The sequence below is a fragment of the Amyelois transitella genome, chromosome 8 (assembly GCF_032362555.1).
Source record: "Amyelois transitella isolate CPQ chromosome 8, ilAmyTran1.1, whole genome shotgun sequence".
Lineage (NCBI taxonomy): Eukaryota > Metazoa > Arthropoda > Insecta > Lepidoptera > Pyralidae > Amyelois > Amyelois transitella.
This window is the reverse complement of record NC_083511.1, coordinates 8043853-8070503: the sequence shown is the minus strand read 5'-3', so window position 1 is coordinate 8070503 and position 26651 is coordinate 8043853. Positions and strand designations below refer to the sequence as shown.

At 35.2% G+C, this 26651-nt stretch overlaps 1 protein-coding gene across 1 annotated transcript in view; it reads right to left on the bottom strand.

Moving 5' to 3' along the window:
* The window catches only part of LOC106136502 (lysine-specific demethylase 3B), a 151080-nt gene extending 125108 nt beyond the window's left edge, over window positions 1-25972 (bottom strand). The window contains exon 1 of the mRNA XM_013337073.2: window positions 25706-25972. Within this exon, the coding sequence (XP_013192527.2) occupies window positions 25706-25861 (156 nt within the window). The 5' untranslated portion in view covers window positions 25862-25972. The remainder of the gene's footprint in view (window positions 1-25705) is intronic.
* Between the last annotated feature and the right edge of the window lie 679 nt (window positions 25973-26651).

Sequence of the window (26651 nt, the reverse complement as noted above, 5' to 3'; positions counted from 1 at the left end):
TAAAAAAAAACGGGGAAAATATTTATCCTTGAGGGCTTGAATGATGCTCAAAATAACTATTCCACGCGGACGAAGTCACGGGCACAGCTAGTATAAATAATATCGAAGACTGCGCACAGTACGTTCCTGACCTTTGTAATCGCTGCCAGTTTATCACATAATAGGTCTACGACTCCTAATCATCGAATGAATGACATTTCATGGACATTTCGTTGGTCATGTTTGGTACAATGCGTAGACATAGGCACATGAAATTACTGTTGAAACTACTGTGAGTGAGCACACTATACCTACGGTAATATCAAAAGATACGCAATATAGATATAAAAAGAAGCAACACAAATATCTAAATGTATAACAGAAGACACTGACTGATTGAATGACTGACATATCAACGTACAGCCCAAAACATAGGGTCTAGAGAATTGAAATTTCGCATGCAACCTACCTGCCTACCTACCTTATGTAGCTAGGGGTGCACTTAAAGAGGATTTCCCGACAATACCGCGGAAATGGAAATAAGCGGGACTTTCGTAGGCGGGCGTAGTCTAAGTGAATAATCTGTATCATTCTTCTTAAAAATTTATTGTTTTTCAGAACTTTCAATAAACAACTGCAATGATAAAATTTTACCGAATAAAAATTATATTATAACTGATTATGCTAAAAACATGTATCATTTTTATTACGCAAGAAGAAATATCAACCTGTGAAAACCACGTAATCAACATTCACAAAAGACAGGTTTCACAAACTTTCATACTGTCATAGGATGTGCCAAGCTGTACAATAATTATTTTACAAAGCAAGGTAGATCGCACCCGGTTTCAGTTGATCGTTCAGTGTTCTGTGGTTGTTCATCACAGTCGTATTTATATTAAGGCCCGGGGCTTCGCAATTTGAAATTAACGCTACTATTCCTCTGAGATAATAAAATGACGACGGGAATATTATAATGAATGCCTCTCTAGTAACGTTGGTGCTTCCATGATACTCTGTTTCTTGTTAACTTTGAAGTGTGTTGCTAAATGCTTATTTAATGACGGGTTTCATTCGTAAGTAAAAGGGAAGAAATTAATACTTATTCTACGACATTCATTATGGTATTCATCGAAAGATTCTCGTAAAAACGTCGTATCTTATAAGCACCACACCATCACAATTAGGTAATCTTCGCTTAAATGATATCTAAACGCATATTTGGCGAAAATTACACGCGGTCGTAATCTCCGCATAGCGTGAGAAGATCAGATAAAATTTACATCACAATATCGCAAAAATCGCGGTTTCACGGCCATGACCTTGCTCATAGTGTACCAGAAGATTGTACAAGACTACGTTATGAAACGTAGGCGGAATGTGATTATAGGCTTGCTAATTACGCTGCTAAGAGCCACATTTGTTATTTAGAACATAATTATTCGTAGAACGTAACTTGATGTGTAAAGGCGCTGACTGAGAAGTTAGTCTTTATAGGTCACTAGCTGTGCCCGCGACTTCGTCCGCGTGGAATAGTTATTTTGGGCATCATATTTATTTTTGCAAACATCCTCCTCGGCTTTATCAATTATAGCTGCTAATTGTTATGCGACTTGGCGACGACTTGGCCCACATCATTACCCGCGACGGAACGGAGATCGTATAGTGAGATGAGAGGCCTTTGCCCAGTAGTGGGATCTTACAGGCTGATACTTTAAAATAGTCAGGCGGTCACGCGTATTAGAAAGAACGCTGGTTCGCCGTATTAAATGTTTCGCTGCAAATTGCTTATAACGACTATATCTCAAAACCTATTCGTCTGATTTATATACTGTAAATGGCAATTTTAGTCTACATGAAAAGCCGAAAGTAATAAACATATTTATTTGGATAAGGATTAATACTGAATTAAAGAAAATTGGTTTCAAAATAACTTATGTTTATAATGAAAAAATAATCTTCAAAAATGAACATAAAAGTGGTTATTGTAAGTAAACCTTAAGAGATAGACATATGCTCTCGCGGACTTTTTTGTGGCAAAAAATGAGTACTTCACATCTTTAGTACATTGTTTTACTATATCTTTGTTGGTTTGCGCAGCGTTCGCGTGGAAAGCTCGCAGATGGCCGACTCATTCAACTTTTACCTGCATTGTTGACGTTTCCCGTAGGAAATCCGGGATAAAATGTAGCCTATAGCCTTCCTCGATAAATAGACTATCTAACAGTGAAAGAATTATTCAAATCGGTTCAGTAGTTTCTGAGATTAGCGCGTTTAAACAAACAAACAAAACAAACTCTTCAGCTTTATAATAGTATAGTATAGATTGAAAAATCATAATTAGCTGGTACCTGATGCATTGAGAAAATGGGAAGTCAAGATTTGTCTGGTATATTTATATTCTGTGTCTGTACGTCGAATAACATATGTATGATAATGGTAAAAATAACTAAGTAAAAATCAACTATTACAATGAGAGCAGTTCGTGAATTTGTTGTACATAAAATCCTTAGATTTATTTCGCTTCTTACTTGCCAGTATGACACAAGAACACATCCTTTAATTATTCAGAATCTCAACCAGGTAAACCAATGACAATAAATCTTCTTGTGACTGTGATGAATACATTTTATTATGAGTGATACCAGAAACCGCATTTGCTGACGTTGCATGTAACATAAAATCATGCTTCTTTCCGCTGCCTACCAGAAAACATCCTCCCACTGGCCTCGATCCCTGCATACTCTACATTCATAACTTTCTGCATTCAAGTTTGGTAATTTACGTTGCAACTGCAAATAAATATAGCGTCATGTACTAAGAATGAGACACGTGAGACCGCGATTTATAATTTGGATCGGCTTCAAAAATATCACAATTGTGAAGGACTACTTTAACGTCAGCCAATACGAGGAACTCGTACATATAGGTATTATTGTTTTATTTATATACTTACACAGAAAATACAAGTAAATAAATTCACAGCCTTGTCTTCAGAGGACGCCGTCTCGCCAATAAGTTTTCATGAAAAGATTGATGTATTGTGATGAAACAAAAGAATGCAGGGATTGAGACAAGTTGAAAGGTGTAGTCTCTGCCTACTCCTCCGGGAAAGAGGCGTGATTTTATTCATGTAGTTGGTGCGTACAAGGTCTGACTGAATCTAACCTTGCTGGCACTGACCGACCTTCCATCGATCCATATTCAATGAACACATGCGAGCCGAGACGCAGAATGTCAAAACAAACCGGATATATCAGGTTTTTCATTTCACACCTATTTATTTGCATTACTATACTTTTTTGTTTTAATTTATAGTACTATGTATAATGTGACATCTGTGCCGTGATATTCATACATACATATGAACACCTCTATATCCCTTGCGGGGTAGACAGAGCCAACAGTCTTGAAATGACTGATAGGCCACGAAGAGATGGAATATTCCTATTCTAGTTTCTATTGGTTCATTCATATGAAGTAAACATAAACTCTTATCTCATTTTTATGTTGTTCATAGTACGGCTTACGTGGTAAATATAAAGTGGATTTTGGCGGCGATATCAGAATAATGGCATGGGTCAGATGACTGGCGTAGAAATAGGGTGGTCAAAATGTCAAAAAAACGAGGTGGTGTGACGATGTGGCAAGAGCCCAGGAAAACTGTAAGAATTTGACCTTGGTTCTCTATCCAGGGCCTTTGCCCAGCAGTGGGATAGCATTATATCAATTTTATTACTAAGAAAAATACGTAACTAAATAGAAGTGGGTTAGGTTTAATATATAATAACGCTGGCCCAAACTGACATAAAAGTTTGGATCTGGCAATTTTTTCGCCAACTCAAACTTTCTCAAACAACAACGTTGAGGAGACAACAAAAGAATATGTTTGTAATCAATTCGTCTCATTCCGCATAATAAAACTTTTCTTCAAAATCGTCTACGTAAAGCATTCATCCGCTAATGGCTGCAGACGGCAATCGGTCTGCGAGACAACGACATTATCTTGGAATCCTACAGCTTACGAGCTTCTTCTGTTTTAAGGTTTCGTGTAAAAAAAAAGAAAGGAATTCAGTTGTCTCTATCGACATACATTGTGTCTAAAAAGGTAAGTTATACCCGAAAAAAATCTTAAGCTGCTATATAGAACAAGATTATTTATTTGGTTGTTTAAGTAGTATGCCTGGATACCCATATCTAAATTGTTGGTATAGAATCAATCATCAAAATTAATGTGATTTCTTATACGTCATCTAATGCGAGTGGCTTTAAATTTGGTTGTCATATAAAATTTAATTTGTTCTGTCACTTGTCGTCTTTTTGGTATCACAGCAATGTAAATTTACTGCTTAGCTGACTTCGATCATTAATAGAAGTATCGCATCGAAACGACTGTGTCTGTAAAAATTTAATACAGAATTATCAGGAAACCAGCACTTATCCAGTTTGTTCGTCGAAATAGCAAGACCCCACTTATAATACGCCTTCTGATGTAGTTCATAAAGCGGACTGATAATGCAAAGTCCTGTGGGATAGGGGTCGGGGAGGAACGGGGGAACATATACAAGAAGTTGCAAACATTACTCGCGAAACTCACTCAGGGTGAAGGAATTATTGTTAACAAGCATAATGAACTAAAATTTAAATACCTACAGGGTTTTACATTATACATTTTCAATAGTGATTTTGTTAATGGTAACACGGTTTTGCTGACATTGCTGACGAATCTGGTCCGCCTATTTGAGCCACAGAACTCTTTAATTATTCTTCTTCTAAAGAGAGTGTTCCTCTCTTTTCAGATCTTTCACTATCATTTTGATACACAATTAGTTGTGTAATGCCAAATAAATTTAGCTCAACTTACATACCGATTCCCTTTGCATGTTTTAACACTCAAGATAAAAATAATGAATTTCCGTCCGATCCACATTCAGGAAAATAATTTCAATATTCCTTAAACTCCCGGGACGCTAAAACACTTCTTGCCACCCTCCGCTCCCGGCTATCCGGGCTTCACTTCCTTACGGTCGTTCCCTTTAATGCCTATCCCTAAAACCCCGGTAGACGCCACGGTGTTACGCTATTCTCCACAGGATAAATTAGTTCCGGAGACGCAGATACCGTGAAAATACCTTACAGAGGAGCTGTACTGTTTTGGTATATAATGTTTTTGTTCAGCACTGCTTTCTTTTAAACTTTAAACCATAAAAATATTCCTTCTATTTTAATAACATAAGATTTTAATATCATGTAGGTACCTTTATCAACATCTGAATGAGATTTCAAGTGCATCAAATACTTTCAAATACCCATACATACAGGTAATATTCGTATCAAAGCAACAAAATGTTTTTACCTTCCCTTGGAACTGTAAATAAGATCCATTTACGAAATATTTAAGACTAATCTTCCAAATAAACGAAGTGGCATCAGAGCTTGGCGAAGTGAGGCTTTTCTTAGTCTGTTTTACTACAAATTTATGAAATATCCTACATTCCCAACTCGACGAACCAACCGGTTCACACAAAAAATATACGACAAATAAAAGGAGACGAACGCTAAAATCTATTTAGTTCAAAAAAGACTGAAACGTTGAAAATTGTATTGTACAATGTCCAGACGACAGCAGCATAGCAATTAGAAAACTGAGACTCCAACTTCAGAATTCTTTGAAAAGGCGTTAATTTGCAGACACGGTTAATTAGTGGTCCGGTTGAAACAGAATAGATATTTAGTCTAGATAGGTCCATTGACGTATATTTTAAAACAAAGGCGTTAAAATACCATCGGTTTGACCAATTATATTCACAATGAATGAATGAATGCTCTGAATTTGAGAAAGTAATCATAACTCAGAACAAAACTGCCTACCCCTTCAGGAACGAGGCGTGATTTTATGAGTACGTATATGAACGAGGGAATTGTGTATGTATACATTTTACCACAAAATAAAAAGTCCTTGGATCGATTCTAAATTTCTGAATAAACAAACCATTCGAAGTTCTGAAGCCTCAAGACCTTTGTATATTTCAGCATCTTACTGAAGTGAAATTAAAGCAAATATTATGTCATGGCGTAAGGAGGCTGGTTGGCTAATGAATTATTCACTCGGAGTTACTCCGAATGAAAAATGACCGGAATACTAAAGTTCCAAACTATTTACATAGGATAATTATAATCTTGTTTGAGGTGAAGCATTGCGACTGCTAGGTAACACGAGGTAACCAAAAATGAAAATTTACGATGACTCAGTGACAATGTTCTCACCAATATTGGTCTTTTGAAGATTTTTTTTTCTATCATAATGTCAATGTCCACATAACAAATGTATAAAAATACTGTTACACCATATTGTTGTGACACTACCTGACCTCAAAATCGCACATGAATAGACGTGCATTGACTTTTTTGTATTACATATTCATTGTCTGTGAAGGCGCTATTAAATTTTATAGATCACTTTTCTAATGCCAAATGGCATTGTTAACATGTTCACGAAGTCTGCATGAACATTATAATTTGCGTACATGTGTGTCGGCCAGAGCTATATCTTTCAACACGAAAGGTGTTGTAGGTGTAAAATTTCATACAACGTAGTTTTGCTTTTATTTCCATAGAAAACAATGGATTTTGACGAAATTCAAATTTAAGAAAATAACGTGGCTGCAATAAAGTGAAATACGAGTAAAAGTGTCACACACTTAAAAAGACCGAAAGATTCACATCACAAAATATGGAATAAATACACTGAACTTTGCCTATATTTACAAAAACTTAGATTCTCTCCCAAACATGTTATACGAAAAAAGTTGAAATTATTTTTAATCTGAATATGACCGACCATTCATTAAAATTTTACAAGCCTTGAACGAAACCATTATCACGAACGAAAGTAAGCATATGTAATCAATTAAACGACATCGTATCTAAGAAAGCCTTGATCTCCTCTTATCTTGGTTCGCTTTTCATCATGACTAAACTCGACCCAATAGTACAAAGCCAGCGCAGTCTCCCCTAGGGCTCGTCCCAATTTCATCCCTCCGCATTTTGACCTAGTTTTGACAGCGGCTCTCATTTGCCACCGTAGTAGGTTTAAAATGGGGTTGCATGTAATCGCCTTCTAGCCCCATATTTGGAGGAGTTCAATCCGCTGAAAATGTTCCATCTCCCTCCCACGGTTACGGTGAACTGTGAATAGAATTCACCTGACCTAAATACTTGTTCATGAGTTAGACGCTGGGAGAGATTTGGTAAATGAGATGATTTGTATGGTACTATTGCGATGTGATCTGTGCTGTGAATGCTAACGACCGGATTGGGGGAGCACTGGTCTTCTTATCAATCTTACTTATGTATTGTAGAGTGACTTATATAAGTCTATGGACTACAGTTATATATTATATCCGTACAGCTGAATGTGGACTGTCCACATTCAAGTGAGATTATTGGCTCTTTCTTCCCCACAAGAGAAAAGAGATGATATTGTATGAAGGATATATTATTAAGTATATTCATATATATTTTTCTCAGACAAACAGTCTAATGGCGTGTTTTATTACTACCATTCACAGAAATGGCTGTGGTTGGCAGGTGACGTTTGAAAAGGGTTACTTGTGGGGAAAATAAATATGTAAATTATTCAACAGTGCTTAAGAAAAACATTTTCACATGGGTGCTATCAGTTAAACATTTTTGGTAAATTATCTATACAGATATAAAGTAGAATTTTTTTATCGAATAAGAACAAAACATGAACACTTGTGGGTATATCTTCCCACACAGTTACGCAACACAGAATACAAGAATTTACGTCATTTAATGGATACGACGAATACAAATACGGAGACTCATTTGAATTTCGGGGCTAACTATATCTGGACACGGTCACTGTTACTATTTCTATTTTTACTAAATTTAATACACTAAATACGGAATAAACGATAAGAAAATTATTATCATAACAAAATTTTTGTACATTGTTTACAATTAATGACATACTTTAATTCAATATAGGGTCATAGTCATAGCACAAAATACTAATTTTGGCAGGGATATCTAATCTAGGCCTGCTTTATCCAGGTTCAGGCCCTTCATAATTTTATCAATATTTTTTTTTGTATAAAAATCATTCAAATCTCGATTTTTTTTCCTAAGTACGTGGTTATATGTAACAGGTACATTTTTCTAATGTGACAAACATTCGAGGTCCTTGCAGGTTCAACGACCGCGTAACAGCAAAACTTGTCAATGTCGATGTCGCAAGTCTGAACAAGGCCACGCTGTTTTGGAGATAGATAGTTGAACAAGAGCAAATTATACAATTACAGCCACAAGTTTCATAAAAAGTGTAGCTTTTTATGAACGAGAACGAAAATGATATTCATTTTTCATAGTTTAACAATTTAGTTACGATAAACGACGATTGTAGTTTATTGAATAGTGGAATATAGTAAAACTTGAAAAAAGAATTGCGTAATAATATTGTCAAACGAAATAGCAAGGCGAAATGTAAAATAATTTTGACAGATCTCACGCCAGCTACTTCAAAACGATATAATTGTTCACTTCGCACAACTTGGGTAATTGTACATTCATTACTAACTAGACGGCTCACCTTTGAAGAGAGCTGTCTCAAAATCAAAATAAATTATATATTCGCGGAGGATAGCCAAGTTTCTACATTCTAGAAAGATTTGCAACTTTGTTGACAGATTAATGTAAAACGTGTCGCAATGGCTGAAACACCGTTATTCCCTATATTTATAACATTATAGCGCAAAAAACAATGTTAACAAATAGGGAGCTAGTGAATTTTTAATTAGATGAGTGATGAGAGAGAGAGAGGCTCTTAAGAAGTGTAGTGTGTATGTAGTAGGCACTTTTAGTTACAAACAACTCTCTTATCCAAATCATCCCCCTGGTCTTCAACCAGGTTTTATTAACTGGGACCTTATAACTGACGAGTCAAATACATTTGACATTTGATAGCTTGTTTGAGACTAAATTGGCGTTGTTCTAAAAGCCTGTTCTACAACAATTTTCCTTGTATACTGACCATTCCTTGACCTCGATGTCCGTTCGTGGCAAGGAGCATTGTAGACTATACTTAAAGTAAGAAGGTAATGGCAATTATTTTAATCTCGCATATCGTTAGAATGCAGTTAAGTATGTATGCGGGAATATAGGTAGAATAATCTTATCAATTTCATATAAACAATATTAGATATGGGCGTAATAGTACACTTGCTTAGTAAAAAAAAAAAATCAGTTCATGAATGAGGTGACAATAAGTGACAATTACACAAAAGCAAGCTGATTAAACCTTCTTATTTATGAACTCGATCAAAAGTAGCTTAGTAGCTTTTATTACGATAATTGTGCTTTTCTACCACAAATTCCGATTTGAACTATAGTTTTTACATAACGGAAATAAAACGATAAATTGTGAAAGTGAAGCCCTATTTCGGAGGACGGAGCGCGACCACTCCGACCGGTTTCGGTAGTTGAACTCGGCACCGGCTGTGTTTCACAACACTACCACCGTGGTACCAAGAGATGTTTATGCCAGTTTTGTACAACAAACTGGTATTGCTTACTACAATCTACCTTGCATTTTTAGTAACAAAACACCGCTTTGTTGGCCCTAGTGCGTTATGGATGCGATTTCTCGAAAGCCTTAAATATTTTAAAATATTTGTACAAAATATAACAACTACTACTAGAGTTTGAATGAAAATATTCCTAGATCTTATAAAAATTCAATCAAGAGACATAATAATACATAACAGTGCGGAGTTTTAGCAAGGCAACTGAAAGAAATGTCAGTTATTATCATAATCTAACCAACTGAACTATTGATAAACTAGGGTTAATTTCATTGTTAAATGTCCTTCCAAGCTCCGGCATTTCGTTTAGACAGCCCATGGTACGAGTATTTTTAATTAAAACAATTATTTACAGTTTAACAATGCCCTTTAAGTTTATTGCAATTTACCACTTACCATTCGTCATTATTATTATCATTGGCAATTCTTAGTGATAAACATAATTGACCTTTATATACGTAACGGATATAATTATTTACAGTTGTAATTTGAAATAGTTATTTTAATACTTTCTCTTTATGAGGTAAGTAGAACATACATATTTTAATGAAAAATTTTAACTGAAAATTTTCTGCAACGCTTCCAGAAGAGTAGAATTAAATAATTAATATTTTTAATAAAGAACTAACCAGTGAATGTAAAATCCCCTAAGTTGATTTGTGTAACTGGTAATGTTTATTCTAATTTGTAGTCCATGTAAGATTTATGAAAAACATGACACTTGAATTTGAGACAATCAACAATCCGATATGATTGGAAAGCTGTTAAGCTATTAATCGTCAATTAATAGACTATTACGAGTATTATTTCCTAGCTCAATCTATAACAGATAAAAGTTGTGTCCGATTAATTTAATAGCTAACATTAATAATAGTTTACTCGGAATCACAATTACTGAAAAAAATGAATGTTTCGTATTGAGAAAAGGTTAAGCTTATAAAAATACCCGAAATTTATGATCAAAGAAAAAGACATATTTTGTGCCATTGTGAAAACATTTAAGTTATATTTAGTGCCAGTTACTCCTCTGACAAACAGTTCTATTGTTTGTTGAAATAAGAGGTTGATAAAAACACACACAATCAAACATAGAATGCGACATAAATATCATCTTATAATAGCACTAGAGATGCCTTGTCGTTGTCATAAATACGTAACATTATTTGCCACATAGTGATAGACCGAAGGTGGACAGAGGTTAAAATGCAATAGGAAAATAATTACAGGATATTGTCATGTCTGGGTCACCACAAGGAGGCAACTGGGACAAGCCACGAAATGAAGATTGGCATGAATGAAAAGTATTTTGTAATCATATAAAACTTTGAATTTTGCACACACAAACGTGATTAACGAAATATGGATGACACTGGTTTTATTAAGTATTACACGTCAGCTCTAGCCAGAGTCATTTCAAGGTTAGAATTATCGTTCGAGAATCTGTGAATGAATTATGTACTAAGGCTGTCATGGCTTTGTAGAAAAACTCAATGACTCAGTTAGTGATGAAATATCTCAACTGTAAAAACAAAAAAAAAAAAAGTTTAATACCGGTGTTCACGAATACTATTAAACTTTAATGTCAATGCTTAAATAATGAGTTACCGATAAGTATAATCTTGAACTCGCTCACGATATAGTTCTTCCATTTTATGCAACTAAAGATTATTGATAAAATTTTGTTATGATCATGAATTATTTACCTTAATTTTGTTATAGATAAATGGTGTTATTGTCCAATTTATCTCAACCATTTGTAAAAAAAGGCCCTGTTATAAGAGGTCCGTGCATGCCAGTGAAAGATGTCGACTTTATGACGAGGATTCGAAGCACGTCTAAAGGCACGTCGTGAATCCTCAAAGGCTCGTGTCGGTCAGCAAATTTAATTAGTCTGAGGTTAGCCCAGCCGAACATTGCCGTTATTTTCGTCATCAGACACACGCGGTGCCTGGTGCTAGTATGAATCTGAGAGTGGTTTCGCTTCTGGTAATGTCAACAGATTAAAACTTTTATTGGGAACGTAAAGTTACAAATTAAATTATAATAATATCATGGGAAAAATAATAAAGAAAAACTTAACCGGATTTTAATATATATAAATTCAGGTTCTTTTCTCAAGGACACATTTGGTAGGTGGCCGGTAATTTTAATAAATTTAACATTTTTTAATAAAGACTTACATTCACACGTTTTATTAAAAAAATAATTGTTTAATCATAGAAAATCATAATCAGTGATGATGGTATTATCTTAACTGATATAATATATTACAAATAATAAGTGCCACTGTGAAGACCTATGATAAGATAAAATCATTTATACTTATTGCTTTAAGATTTATAACATTATACTGGTTATAATTGTTTAAAATATTATTGTTTGTAAATACGATTCAACATTTAATTAATTTACCGTTTTCTAAGAGAGTTATTTTGATAATTAAAAAACTTCCCATAAAGGTCTAAACTACATTTTGAAATGTCAATGACTAAATACAATGAACAAAATGAACATGACCGCAAATTAGATAATATTATTTTTGTTGGCAATTCAAAAACCAGAATCTAACTGCGCAGAGTGTTGTGAAACAAAGTCGAGACACGAGAAACCTTTGGCTGCCTTCGTGAACCACTCACCAGCCAAGGCTATCGGTCACGGCTGGTCATGGTGCTATATTGTTTACAATTTTGGGCGAAATAATCTAAAGGCAATAAGGAAAATATCACCAATCGCATATGCTACTTAAACAGTGGATTCATTAGGGCTAAGAATTTTGAGAGCAACGTCAATGCCAAGTTATCATACTCTCATAATGTTCCAAAATGTATGGAAAAAAGTTCTTTTCTAGCCTTGGATCGGACTATCTTGATTACTTTTTCTCTCATTAGTGGTTGAAAAACTTTTCCAATGATAAGCTCAAATGCGATTCGTATTTATTATTAATCGTTTCTAATATTTCAGAACCACAACCACACACCAAATATAGGTATTGGAGACCTAAATTTGACCTGAAACTTAAATAAATCGGCTAATATTTCAGAAACACGGGAGTTTGCAAGTTTCGAAACTCTAATCCCCTGAAGAACGATGGATCAATATGCCGCAGTTAATAATTAAACATGACGACCCTGCTACCTGAAACGAAGAGTTTATGTTCATGTTTAACATTTTCCGTCCGAAATGAGTACACCTACGTAAAAATAGAGTGAAAACGAAATGCTTTCGTCAATGCTAACAGGTTGTTCGACGCATCGCTGGTATAAATAACAGTTAATTTCTCGTGACACGCTCCGTTACTCCGGCTCGCGTGCGTTGGCCACCGTCTTCCTGGTTAACGTCCATAGATTCTTCGCGTTCCGTTTTACGATCCTAAATATTGTGTTGCTTATTTGAAACAATGGCTATATAAATCCGCACGCCGCCGTCTCCGACAATATTACTGCTATACACAATGAAAAACATCAAAGATGTTTAATCTAATCTTCTACTTGTGTTTTACCGTCTTGTTTCTTTGGTTTATAACATCACACATTCATGTTGAACTACAGATTCCTGTTAAACTCCTATCACTAAAGCATATTATCACATAATTTTAGACGGAACAATTTGCGACATAAATGTCTTCTTGTTTTGGTATTGGCTTGATATATTTTTAGACTATAGCGTTCAAAGTCCACAACATACTGTGGTAGAAACCATTAACTTATTTAAAAAAAAATGCCAATAACAAAAATAGCTTTACACGAACAAGGGCTGAGATGAATATTGATACCAATATTCTTGTAGATATTACGCAACCACACAACATGAATGCAGGGCGAACTAGGCACGAACGGAAGAACCGCGGTGCGTGACCGGCCGACGGGCTGTCCTCGCTCCGTTCTCCTGAATATAAAGTAAATCGATTGCCTCAGTGACTTCATTTATCAGGGATTGGCTTCAAATCATTTACCATTCAATGATTTAATTACAATGATTTTTAACAGAATAATGCATCTTGACAAAGTTACCATTACTAACAGCAGTTAAGAAAACTAGCTATCTACTGAATTATTCAATGTTTCCAGCTATGTTAAAGGCACCGTTTTTGTTAACCGTACTAACCGCATTGGCAGAAAAAATATCAATGATGAAGAATCTGTTGGACCTAACACAATTTGTTCCTACAGCTATTTATAGATACACAATCAATACATGCACAGGGCACAGGATATACTGACATGATACGAAATAATCATTATGCGTAGTTCAAAGTACACTGTTGCAATGCAAATAAGAAGAAGAAAAATGGTGTACGTTTGCGTTGTATTGTAGTACCTACGGGCTAAAACAAGACAGGTACAAAGAACAATGGAACTATGACTACGTAAAATAACTAAAAATTTAAATAGAAAAGAGTTATGGTTATTCGTGTAGGGTTTATTTGGCAATGTGTATCTGCTGAGAGCGAATTATCCAGGCCAGTGCAATTTGGGCGTAAGCTATTTTCAATCTTCCTCGTGCTGCAGATTCCTGACGCGTGAGACGCTCCGAGAAACATCTGTCCAACTCACTCACACATTCCATTATAAATACATTCCAGTGAGCATTGATTTCAAGTTAATTTTATAATGCGGTATGTTTAAATTTGTATACTTGAAGGTGGACATTAAGAAAAACTTATTTAAATCAAATTATAGTTATCATGATGTTATACAACGTTTGTGTGATTAAAATTTTCACTCTGATGTGTAACAAACAATTAATAATAAAATGTCTTTGAGGTATGCCTAAAATTAGAAAACCGCTTGGAATTGAAAACAGATAGATTTTATAGATTATTGTAAAACAATGTACTAAATGACGGTGTATATTATTACTGTACTCAATATGACTCACAAGTGGGACTTATAATATACAGGCTTATGCAGGCTTGCAAAAATATATTCCTGGTAACAAAGAAAACAGCACATTCAAGCAAATTAACGACTTCACTACAACCGCAATTTCATAAAAGCCATTTTGGATAATTTCAAAATACAAATGCTGCTATAAATGTACCCACAAGTGTTGCACTTAAGACAATTGGTTATATAAAACAGGGTGCAAGTTTGTACGAGTGATAACGACGAGGAGCGGGAAAAATTAATTAATCTTGATGATGATTCTCCGTAACGTCGAAACTAGTTTGTCGTGTCTTGAGTAACACAATGGAATTGTAAAGTGAACTCATTAACTGATATTGAACAATGCTTGCTATTTGTCTTCTTATAAATTTAAAGCAAAATTTTGTTTGATAACTAAACAGCCTTTCTGAACTTTACCAAGATTACCCCATCAATCCTTCTTTGTTCTACCACGACTGATTAAAATAAATCAAGGAAATGGTATAAAGAAGAGCCGGATTAGAATAGTAGGTACAACTTACGATATTGGAATATTGCCAGATAGAAATGTCGTACTTTATCGCGACTTGATAATCTCAATAAAGATAAGACTATATCACAGGCTCGTAACCTAATATAACAAACCAAAGATACCTAACAACTATTTACTTACATAACTAAACGAGTAGGTAAATAGTACAAAGATAAATAAGAGTAAATAACTTAAGTGGTGGAACAATGCTCTTATGATGTATTATTGAATTTATGTAAAATTATGGCAAAATTGTGTTTCTTTTTTATATGTTTTATAATAAAATTTGTAATTTTATTTTTATTAATCAAAATAAATACAACCTCGTCCTAAAAATTGTAATAAACACGGCCGTAACTGCAACCGAATCATATCAGATTTTCGATACATAAATCTATGGTAATGGTAATTTAAGCAGACATATGAGAGAAAGTGTTTCCTTAGCTATTTCCTCATCCATTTACTAGTTTTCCATATCCGTTTCACTCGTAGCTACCAGAGTCGAACAAATAATCTCGAATATCACGAATAATATTTAAAAAACTAAAAATACAACTTGCAGTTGACAATACAAAAGAACAAAATACAGAGCTTATACCAAGTAAAAACAGAAGTGCACCATCAATAAGTTATGAGAACGGGTTTATTATTTTGGTCGATGGCACTGAGGGGCCGCGCAGGTTGCGAAGGGCCGAGGTCGAGCCTACAGCCTTAGTTGTTGTCATTGTAATTGATTGTAGTGATGGCGGCAATAAAAATGTTGATCTTACTGACTATGCAATGTATGATTATTGTATCTCTTTTTTCAACACCACCCTTAACTTTTATTTACGTTCGAATCGACAGGTTAACAACAGTTAACGCTACTTATGTGCCATTCAGAAATGGTTAATTTCAATTCAGTAGACTAACTGAAGCTAGATAATATTAAAATGGACTTGCAAAATCAGGTTTTGTTGATGTCTTGAAAAGTTTAGCTTTTTTGACAGAATTTTCGAGAAATGCTGAATATACTATGGTATATTATTAGTTTATATATCTTTACAAATGCTGCTTTTGTACCTAATTAGGTACGATAAATTATCAAGATCAAATGTGAATGATACTATAACTTCATTTAAACTGCTTATGTAGCAACAGTTATTACTTTTTGTTATCAATTAATTGACTTACTTATGTAAATTTATCTTAATAAGTAGTATTTATCAAGTTTTACTTTTATATAATTTTACTAATGGATAAAATAAAGTTATCCCGTTACTAATGTTCTATCCTTGATCCTCATCCTTGCTTGTGGTGTGGTGTGAAAAGGATCACTTTATCCCCTTCTTTGGACGTCTTAACAGGGGTTAAAGAAAAAAACAATAAAAAATGTTCTTATGCTTAGAAAATATCCTAAGGAATTCAGTGTCAGGCATTCGATAGGTACCTCCGTAGTAATTCTAAATGTTTTGCAATAATGTTAAGTCTAAGGACTTAGTTTAACTTTACCACATTAGATCTTATGTCGTTAACTTATGAAAATGGTTAAACTGGTGAAGAGAAGAGCTTGTCGTCTGCTTATAGTAGACGAAATCTTATGGATTCAACATCAAATAATATAACTCTTTAGTACAGTTTAGTACAGTAAGATACGAAATTTACATGAGAATAAGGTTATAACTGAGAGTAAAGTGTTATAGTAATCTCGCAAGTGCGCCCATGGACGCCTGAGGCGAAAACATTAATCGTCTAGGTAAACTCGTTCCATGGTGGTTTCTAGAAGTAGATAAACTGGTCGCAGGGCAGATGGAAAGCATCCTACGCACTGGTCATTTTCACCGTCAAGTAGATAAAACTGTTACACAAGTCAGAAACATTTGTTAGAAAGTGTTGAATAAAAAATACCAATAAGAAGTCTGTCTGTATTGGCCCGATATCGAAGACTTTTTACTTACGTAAAAAAAGATTTCGTAATAACAATTTTTAATAACGTATTAATTAATGAACAATCCTTGATTAATCTATCGCTATCACACTATTGATGATAACGATAAAGGACAAGCAATCAAAAAATAAATAGACTTGTCATTAGTAATTAATAGGCAAGTCGTAAAGATATTCCAAAGGCTAGTATTTTTTTATTGTTTCTCGTATATGGAATAACGAAAGCAGTCATCAATAGGTTAAAACCAAACCTACAAAAATTTCACGATCCCGCTTTCTCGCGGCCCTGCGCGTTGATAAGTGGCCTAAGGGCTCCCCCCGCGCGCCGCCGACCTACTTACACCCCGCTAGCGATCTTTGTGCTGTGCTCTGTGCTACATGGTGCTTGCACAACTGTAATATCAGCTGTACGATAGGAAAGATTTCAACGCCTCCAACTAGGTATTTACTCCATTTTTATACAATACAACCAGTTTAAATTACGCAGTTGGCCACGATTAATTACATGTCTTTGAAGTCGAAATCGACGTAAAATACTTTAGCTGGTATCATAAATCTTTATCATCCAGTATATGTCATAAAACATCTAAACAAATATATTTTATTTAGATTTATGGGACTATCTTATCTAATAAAAAAACATAACGACCTACCGAGTCACCTGACGGCACGATTGGACCTTATAATGATTACTAAATAATTCCATGAATATTCAAGGTTATTATGGTTACATTCATTAACAACTCCAGCGTTAACTAGTTCGAATTAATTTTGAAAGATTTTATTAGAAGGTTTTTGGTCCAATTTTAGGCCGCTCCTGCCATAAGAACTAACTAGATGGTGTGGCTGATTAGACTATGCTTGTATAACTAGATTTTCCATTTACACTGTAACAATAACCCCTAAAATCTACCTAGCTAGTACTGTGGAAAGTGTAGACTTTACGAGATAAATAGTGTAACAGTATGTCTCATGCCACATTACGTGTTTTACAATACACTCAGTAATTGCGGCGTAAATTGAACGAGCTCGGAGTTACGCCACGAATATTCTCAGGCCCAAAGACCTTCGCAAGGTCGTTCTCTAATGGATATTTTAGTACCCAACTTTTTCCCCGCGGGTTACCTTCCGCTTCCTAGTTATCTTTTGATTGCGCAGTCACGAAGCTGCCATGTGCACAATTAAACCATTAAATCGAGGTAGTAGATTGTATTTGAGAATCTGTTAAACTGCACTTTGAAATTGACAAAAACAAATTAAAGATTTAGTTAATCTCAGTGTAAGTGAATCTTTCATAAAAAATACTATAAAAATTCGTTAATTCAAGCCAGTGTGTAGGTTAAAGGCACAGTTAATAATATTGTTGTAATTTTACTATATTATATTTCATTTCTACTTAATTTTAAGTAACGGTCTAATCTAGTGGAGAGCTTAAGACTTCTTAGAAATGTTCTTAATTAACTTTTTTTTGTTATCTCAATACCATTCATTTCATCCCAAAGAACCGCTAAGTCGAACCGGTCTCAGTTCAATTTATCATCGAATGACCTATTAATCGAACATCTGCAGTCCAATTGCCCTGTTTACCAGCACTTGAGTCTAGCCATTTAATTGAGTTGTAAGTAATAATCGATTAACATATTTACAACAAGATTACATGAAAGTACGAAGGAGGTATTTGTTGCATAGTATGCAAGGCAAGGCAAGTCAAAATCCTACAAATACAAATATCGTTTATTCAGAATGTGTTTACAAAAGTTTGTTGTGCTGACCCCCTTTAAAAGTTTCCCTGTGGTATGGGAGTCAGGCTTCTTCCGATTGTCAGTTCGGAAGAACAACTTGGTAGAACATTTTTGTTCTACCATAGCTACAGGAAGACTTGAAATAACTAGTGGCTGAACCGTCAATACATGACAATGTGTTATAGTTCTTTTTGAAGCAGGATTCGGAACCATGTGAGCCAATTTATTGAAGTCGGAAGAAAAGGGTGAAATAAACACACGGTGCCAAAAAGGAATAGGATGTTTCGGGAGATTTATGGTTGTGGACGAGGCGAATAAAGTGTTAAAGCCAAGGACGAGGAAATTGTATCCTCGACATATCTTTGCGGAAGTACGCCATTTGATACATGGTAAAAATGAACTAGATTATGCGGTTTTTAAAATAAAGAGTCAAAGAAACTTTTTGAGTTAATAAAACCATGGCCGGGTTAAAGAGTATGGCGAGTGGGATAGACCAGACCAAAATACTATGGTCTATATGGATGTCATGTTTGTGAAAGGCAAAACTGCAAAATTTCGTTCCAAATATAATTGGAAGCGAAATTAGAATGTGCATTTAAGACGGAAACGTTTGCATGCTAAACACAGCAACATTTGGAGCTGTGAACAAAAGTAATTAAATAGCACACATCCTTACTTCGGCACCCAGTACATGTCAATCTCGATTAGTTATATCGATATTGAGTTATACTTGCACGAATAATTCGGGCATGTCGGTCGTCACACCGGTTTGGTAAGTTGCCATGAGTTTGGATTCAATATTATAAATTGAAGCTAATTTATCATTGTTAAATACTGACCGAATCTGAAGCTGGACAGTGTATTTTTGCTGCGAATCCAGCCCATTAAAAGAACTCAGACGTTTGGAAGAATTTCATCAGTTTTAAAATGAAATAAGTAAACTGGAACAAATATGTGTACACTATTCAGACGCTTCAAGTCTCTGGCACTCAGTGGGAGAGGTGTACAGCCCAAAGATACGTCATCTATTTATAAACCAGCTATGTTGCGAAGCGCATCGCCGAGCCGCGAGTCTTTGTTGCAGGGCTCGATTTTTTTTGTTCTTATTGCATTATAATGGCCAGTTCCGTGATTACGTTTGATTCTATGGATTTGTTTATCACCATTCATTCACTCATCTTGTCTCGTGGAAAAGTTATCACATAACGATTACAATGAAAAATAAAAATTGAATACGCCGATAGTTACTTCTGTCTAATTCAGCATACTAAACAATGGTATATTTTTAGTCACTAAACGATTCAGCTTGGCCTCGTATTGATTATCGAATCTATGAATTTAGAATAAGGTAAAAGCGAAAAGCTTAGTTCTAAAATAGATCACATTTCTATTCATACCAAGCTCCAAATTTGACTTCATGCCAATCAAAATAGTTCTTATACAGAAAAGCACCTCAGTTTAAAAATGTGCAAGGACACAAATTTCAACAGAAATTTCCATTGGCATTGATTACTGCATTGAATTTGTCATCAAGTGAAGTGAGTGAAGTGTAATTTTAAGTGCTTACGATGCAATGCGGAATTTTGTAGCTCTGCAGTTCACAAATAGCTATTACCAGCAGCCTCAGCACAAAACTTTGCCCCGATAGATGTAATAACTAACTAAGTACTTATAGGAATATTGGAAACATTCCAACCGGAGCGAAAATAAACGTCATTGAGGTGTCGGGACACCTCTTGATTTCAAATCAAAATTGCTGTTTGCGTAATCAACTGATTCTTTGGACCACGTAAAGGTTAAATTACAAATAGTTATTAAAGACATAATTCATAACGCGTTACATATGATTAGTATTTTGAATCAACATAAATGTATAAAAATAACCCACCACACACCAAGATGAGATATAAATCATTCTGTCGAACACATACGGAACCTTTCACGTACATGCAGAATATGCATAAGATTAGAGAAAGTTAGTTCTCTAGAATAACGTTGCAATCGCCGCTGACACCATTTTACAGCTGTTGTTTTAACTATTCATTTGGCCTACAACAGTTAACAATAAAATGAAAAAGTTCAAAGTGCCTCTAACACTGAGAAATGATGAGGTTTCACTATTATTGAATGTTACATGTGGAATGTAAAGGAATTAGGGCTACATGTCCTCATGTTAAGTTAAGTTGCAGTTATTATTTTATTCGGTGGACTCGAATGTTTTAAGACAAATTCAGGAAATAAACATGAACTCTGGCACGTAAGCCCATGAGTTCACTACCAAGATTATTATCTATTTACCAACGGCGATTGTCTTAAAACAGGTACAAAACCAACCGCAGTCAACAGTCAGAGCCGGTTTTTTAATGTCCACCTGTTTTATGAGGCTATGACGAAATAGGTAACATATTTTTTTAATGCTTGTATTGCAATTGATCCCTTCCTTTGAATTAAGAATAAATAGTAGGTACTATACGCCGCACTCCTCGGTTCTCCTTTTTTAGAACCGAATTTTGTGTTATGTCTTTAGTATATTTAGTGTGTTTAATTTATGTTGTCCTATAATATTTCGAGGAAAGGAACAGAAAATCAAAAGGAATCATTTTCTTTTTACTGCAGAATATTCTTACATTTTCATAAATTTATTAGTTATTCTCCTAATGAATTTGTGTCAATCAACTGCAAATTTATGTAAAAGATAATACTTGTACTTTGTAAATATTACTTGACTTAGTTAGAATAAATTTATTCAGGAGGCGCATAGTAGAATAATTTATGAAATGTTAACAACCTACTTGGTAACCGCCCCGTAGGAAGACCAACAAATGGCCACAGTAATGTAATCTAACTATGGTGGCCCACCTCCAGGCGGGAATATATTGGACGCCAGCGGCTTCCAAATTTAACAAGACTATGTGAGACTTTAGCGAATGACCTTTAAACTAAAGAGAAACCCGGAAGTAGTGACAATCTCTGAAGGCGAACCCTGAGCCTAAAGTCGGAGGGTGGAACTGGAAATTCAGAAAGATAGACAATGTGTGTAGCCCTTATGTGTGAGACGACAGCCAGCGTACTGACTCTGTTCTGTATTATTAGATGTGAGTTATCTAGTTTAAGTGCTAACTGCTGCTTTTAAGGTGAGGGAAAACATCGTGAGGAAACCTGCACATTGAGGCAACTGAATGTGTAACCATTATCTAAAACGAGTTAGGTTCCCCTGCAAAGGATGCGGAGTTCAGATTGGAGAAGAATAGTGTAAAAACCTGAGTCACCAGCTTCAGCACCTCAGGCTTCTTTCCAGAAAGGTGAGGATTTAACCGGGACTAACAAGCAATAGGAAGGATGGTCACGTACAACAGAAGTGAGTCACTGAGCGCAATAACTTACCCAATCCAGGCTAGACCAAATGTGTTTCCAAGGCTCCTCCATCATCTTGGCGTCCGAAATTCCTGATTGGGACAAATTTCGGACGCCAAGATGATGACAATCCTATGGCAATCAAAACTTACTAACTCGATACATTATTTGTCTGTTTAGTTTGGGGCAAAGCCCGCTTTCGGAAACGATGCGTACGGCGGCGGCGTCAGTCGGTGCATCGAACGCGGTGAGAGCGCGGTCGTTCACCCGAGCCGCCATGTGCACTGTTCACTTTTGTACTAATCGCAATAGATTTCATAAACTAGCTTTGTGCCGTGGTTCTTCATGCCATGAGTACGACCAGGCACAGCTACAACCGGTGGCTACCCACAAGAATTAGGATACAAATAAGATTTTTGTCTCGAACTTATTAACTCGCTTATCGCAATAACTCATAGCCCGAACTTTGATATGGTTACCTACAAAATAATAATTTTGAGTTTTGACTATTTATTTGCGACATCATATCGACACACTACTTATTGATAATTTTTTTCCTGAGCTCATGTTCCTTACGTTTTCTGTTTGGTTTGTGCCTACCTTAGAGATATTAACAATTTTATCAGTTGTCAAAAGTGGATATATATATTCTTGATCTTTATATACTATTTGTCGGAACTAATACCACTACCTTTCTAATATATTATTATATTCTTGGAGGTTTATTTATATAATAAATACTTATAAAAATAAACCTCCAAGACCCAGGCCAATCAGAAAAAGTTATTTTCTCATCATGCCCTGAACGGGATTCGAACCCGGATACCCGAACCCGGAACATATACGAAATTGATTATAGAAATAATACCAGCTTAATCGTTCGCATATAAATAAAGTACCTATTTTAAAATAATTAACTGATCACAGTTCGTTCGTGTTGATGTTAACTTTTTTGTCTGTCGATCAAATAAAAAGGTAATTTCTTGCCAAGGCAGTCATTGTTTTGCAGAAATTCAATTGGCTAGGCTAGCAGACTAGATCTAGCCTTGGCACGACTAGTCCTAGGTAAACTGAGTTGGTATGTACTTAGCACGGTCTGTACATTTTCTAGGCATTGTTCGAGACAATGTACAAAGGGAATTATTATTAGGTAATGCAGAGGAATAGTTAAGTACCTTCTCATAAACTTAACTGACTAAAAAAACAGAACATGAATTTAAGTCCTTTCTGGTGTTAAAGTTTGGTATTACTTACGTTTCACATTTTAATTAAAATCAGTTTACAATAACTTCGTCTCGAGAAAAGGTACTGTGGACTGCGAGGAGTGTAAGAGGTTATCATACCTAGATATAATAACAAAAACAACTGAATATCTTGTAACAATAACGTCATCTTATGTAATCAGTCACATGCATTGTTTGATAGATAGCAGAGAGTGAGCACATAGATTTCACTGTACTTTTCCTCATATAGAGAGTACGCGGTGCATTTTCTCTAAAATTGTGATGAGTAAAAATAAAGCGGGAAGAAATGATCCTTAGCAGGATGGATACGGAACACCATTGGCTTACAGAAAGAGAAATGAATATTATGGTATACGCAAGTTACTTGGACGGCTCACGAAGATAATTAAAATAGAGTAATATAGCATCTTTATCAAAAATACAGTAGAAATTTTTACTTTTTAAGGAAGTGTTACCGTAGTAGTGTTTTTCCTCAACTTGTTTCTCCTGTACTTCACCTTTGAGACAACATACCATGTATCTAAGTACCATTTTTTGCAAGTAATATTAATTAGTATGAACCACACGTTTTGTCCTTGTCTACCAACAATGACCTATAAAGACGAAATTGGGCTGAACCCGTGCCCGAAATTCATATCTAGAGAGCAAGGGACTGTAAGGATGCAAATCCATAGCTGCGTTTAGATGCAAATCCATAACGGCATAGCTACGTCAGATGATGTCAAAATATCAAGTGGATGTTATTGTGAATATTATTTTACTAAACGGAGGTAGAAAACGTGCAGTTTAAGACGGGCGGAGCAAAAAGGAACATTGGCAAAGAAATCTTAACAATATAACGACAGTAGTCTTCTTTATCCAAGTCGAATAGTACCTTCTTTTTATTGATTGCGAGTTATGACTGTTTTACTTTGTTGTATTTGTTTTCAATGTAGAAACGCATAGTTATCCGTGGGAGTCGTAGTAGATGTTTCCGCCTACATTTTCATAGTCGAGTATTATTAGTAAACATAACGCAAGTGCGCAGCATTGGATTGGCACCTTAAATAGGCCCCAGGCTACGAGCCGTTTTCACTGCCCGGATTTCTCACCCCCTCACGTCCCTCCCTACTGTTTTTTGTACGTTATAATTATGTATGTTCGTCAGGGCACAATAACGAGGCGGTGCTTTTTATTTTTACCACCTGCTTTAAAATAACTTGATAGGTAATTTTAGTAAGTTTAACGAAGTCATTAATTTCTTTGCTTCTGTTTCCTCTTGATAGTAACAGAATCCCGGACCTCTTATTGATTTAGAAGATTTCTTCAACCAATATTTTCCCATTTGCTTACAGACATAACAGAGAGTGAGAACTTACTCACTTGTAGGAAATGGAAGATATTTAGGCAAGCTGAAGGAAGAGTTGCGATAATCTGTAGGTAGGTCTACCTTACTATACTATAGCAAAGATTACTCATTAGTTCATATAAGCATATCAATAAATCTTATATCTTACGGTAGGAAACAACGGACCTCCCTAGGCCCCAGTGCAACTCTGTAACTGTGCACACGCAAATTGAGAAGGAGAGATTCATATAAAATAAACAAAAGAGAATATACCACAGAAAGAAGGTAGGTATAACAAGTGTAACTATTGCTTACAATAACTACCTACCTATAGGTGCGAGTAATACATCGTTAGGTGTGTTTGTAGGTAGCTAATTACGTATCGATTACGTTTCCAAAAAGGTAGGTAAGTTATTATTAAATAATGTCTATGATGATTATGATGATTTCTTTTTTACGTTTTTATAAAAGTAGGTACCATTTGATTAGTGATGATTTTCCCAAGACTGGTGAGTGTCGGTTGTCGAATCGGTAAGGTTCAAATGGCACCTCGGCCATGTACCAATGACTATTTTAGAACTTATGTACATACATTAGTTTCATTACTAACACTAACCGATGTTCTTACGATGAGGGATAACATCTTGAGATCATCGGGAATTTGCACATTCAGGCAACTGGGTGTGTAACCATGATCGATCCAATACGGGTTAGGTTCCCCTGCAAAGGTTGCGAAGGTCAGATGGGAGTCGCTTCGTGTAAAAATGTGACTTACCCAATCCAGGATCCATGGTTAAAGGTAGCATTGCCGGGCGTCCGGATTCTTTCGAACATAGGTAGGCTTTTGATTGCGTGTCCGGCCAAAAAACTGGTGTTCGGCTTTTCTGGAGTTTCTTAGGCTTTTAACATTTTCCGAACGAGCCTTTTTATCCGACCAAAAGCAGGCGACGAAATAAAAAAAGTTTGATATAACATACAATTTTCTTATCATACCTACCTTTAAATAAAATATAAAAAGTTTTAAAGTTTTATTAAGGTAAAGGAACGTCACCTGCCACCCACTTTAAGTAAAATACGTATTTGAATAAATAAGTAAAATAAGATAAATTATGTTTAACTATTTAGAATTACCTGAAGCTCCTTATTCTTGTTATCTTTGAGCGAGGCTGCCCTGATAACACCAGCTTTCCATCCCCATTCGGAAACTTTATTCACGTTAATTTTAGTTACACCACTCACAGAGAGAAATCGTTTGCCAACTAAATCTTCACGGTATTTATATGCCATAACGAACTACACAATCACATTATTCACTTCAAAAACTACACAAACGTCAAAAAACTCTGCGCTCGAACGCAATACACGTCACACTCGCTGTTGAGCGAAGGGAAACTACGTGGAAAACAAAAACACAACCACGGAACGTATTTCATATCCAGCCGATTTAAGTAGTCGTTTGCAACCAAACGTCAAACAAGTCCAAGTAGCCTTTTAAAATCTGCAGCCTAACAGAGTACATAGTTATTATAGTACCAAATTTAAGAGCGTACTTGATACAGCCAGTAGAAGCAGGTTGTTAGGTATTCCGAAATAGACGTATTTCTATGCTTTCAATGGATAACGTGAACAACGTAGACGTAGATTGCGTAAAAGATTCTTATTAGTTACTTTATAAACTCATAGATGGCAGTACAAAATCATAACATTCTAGGTCCTCGTTACGAAACTAATTTTGAGAATCTTGATGAATAGTGCGACAAATTACGAACTATGATAGGTAAATTAATAAATAAAATGCAAATGGAAACAATTCGTCTTTATTTACATTTTCGTATGTTGCAAGAAGTTCCTTACATTGATTACAGAATCTTATCCAACGTGCAAACGAAGGTCAGCATTTTTACAAATTATCTTGTGTCTGTATTTTAAAATATTTTTTTCACATCTTACATTTATTTTTACATCTTGAAGTTTAATAAATTAAGTACCTAGGTATTACTTTTTAAAATACAATCGTGACACTGAAAATAATTCAGCTATTCGACAATAGATGGCGCTTTTCCTTTTCTTTTCATGC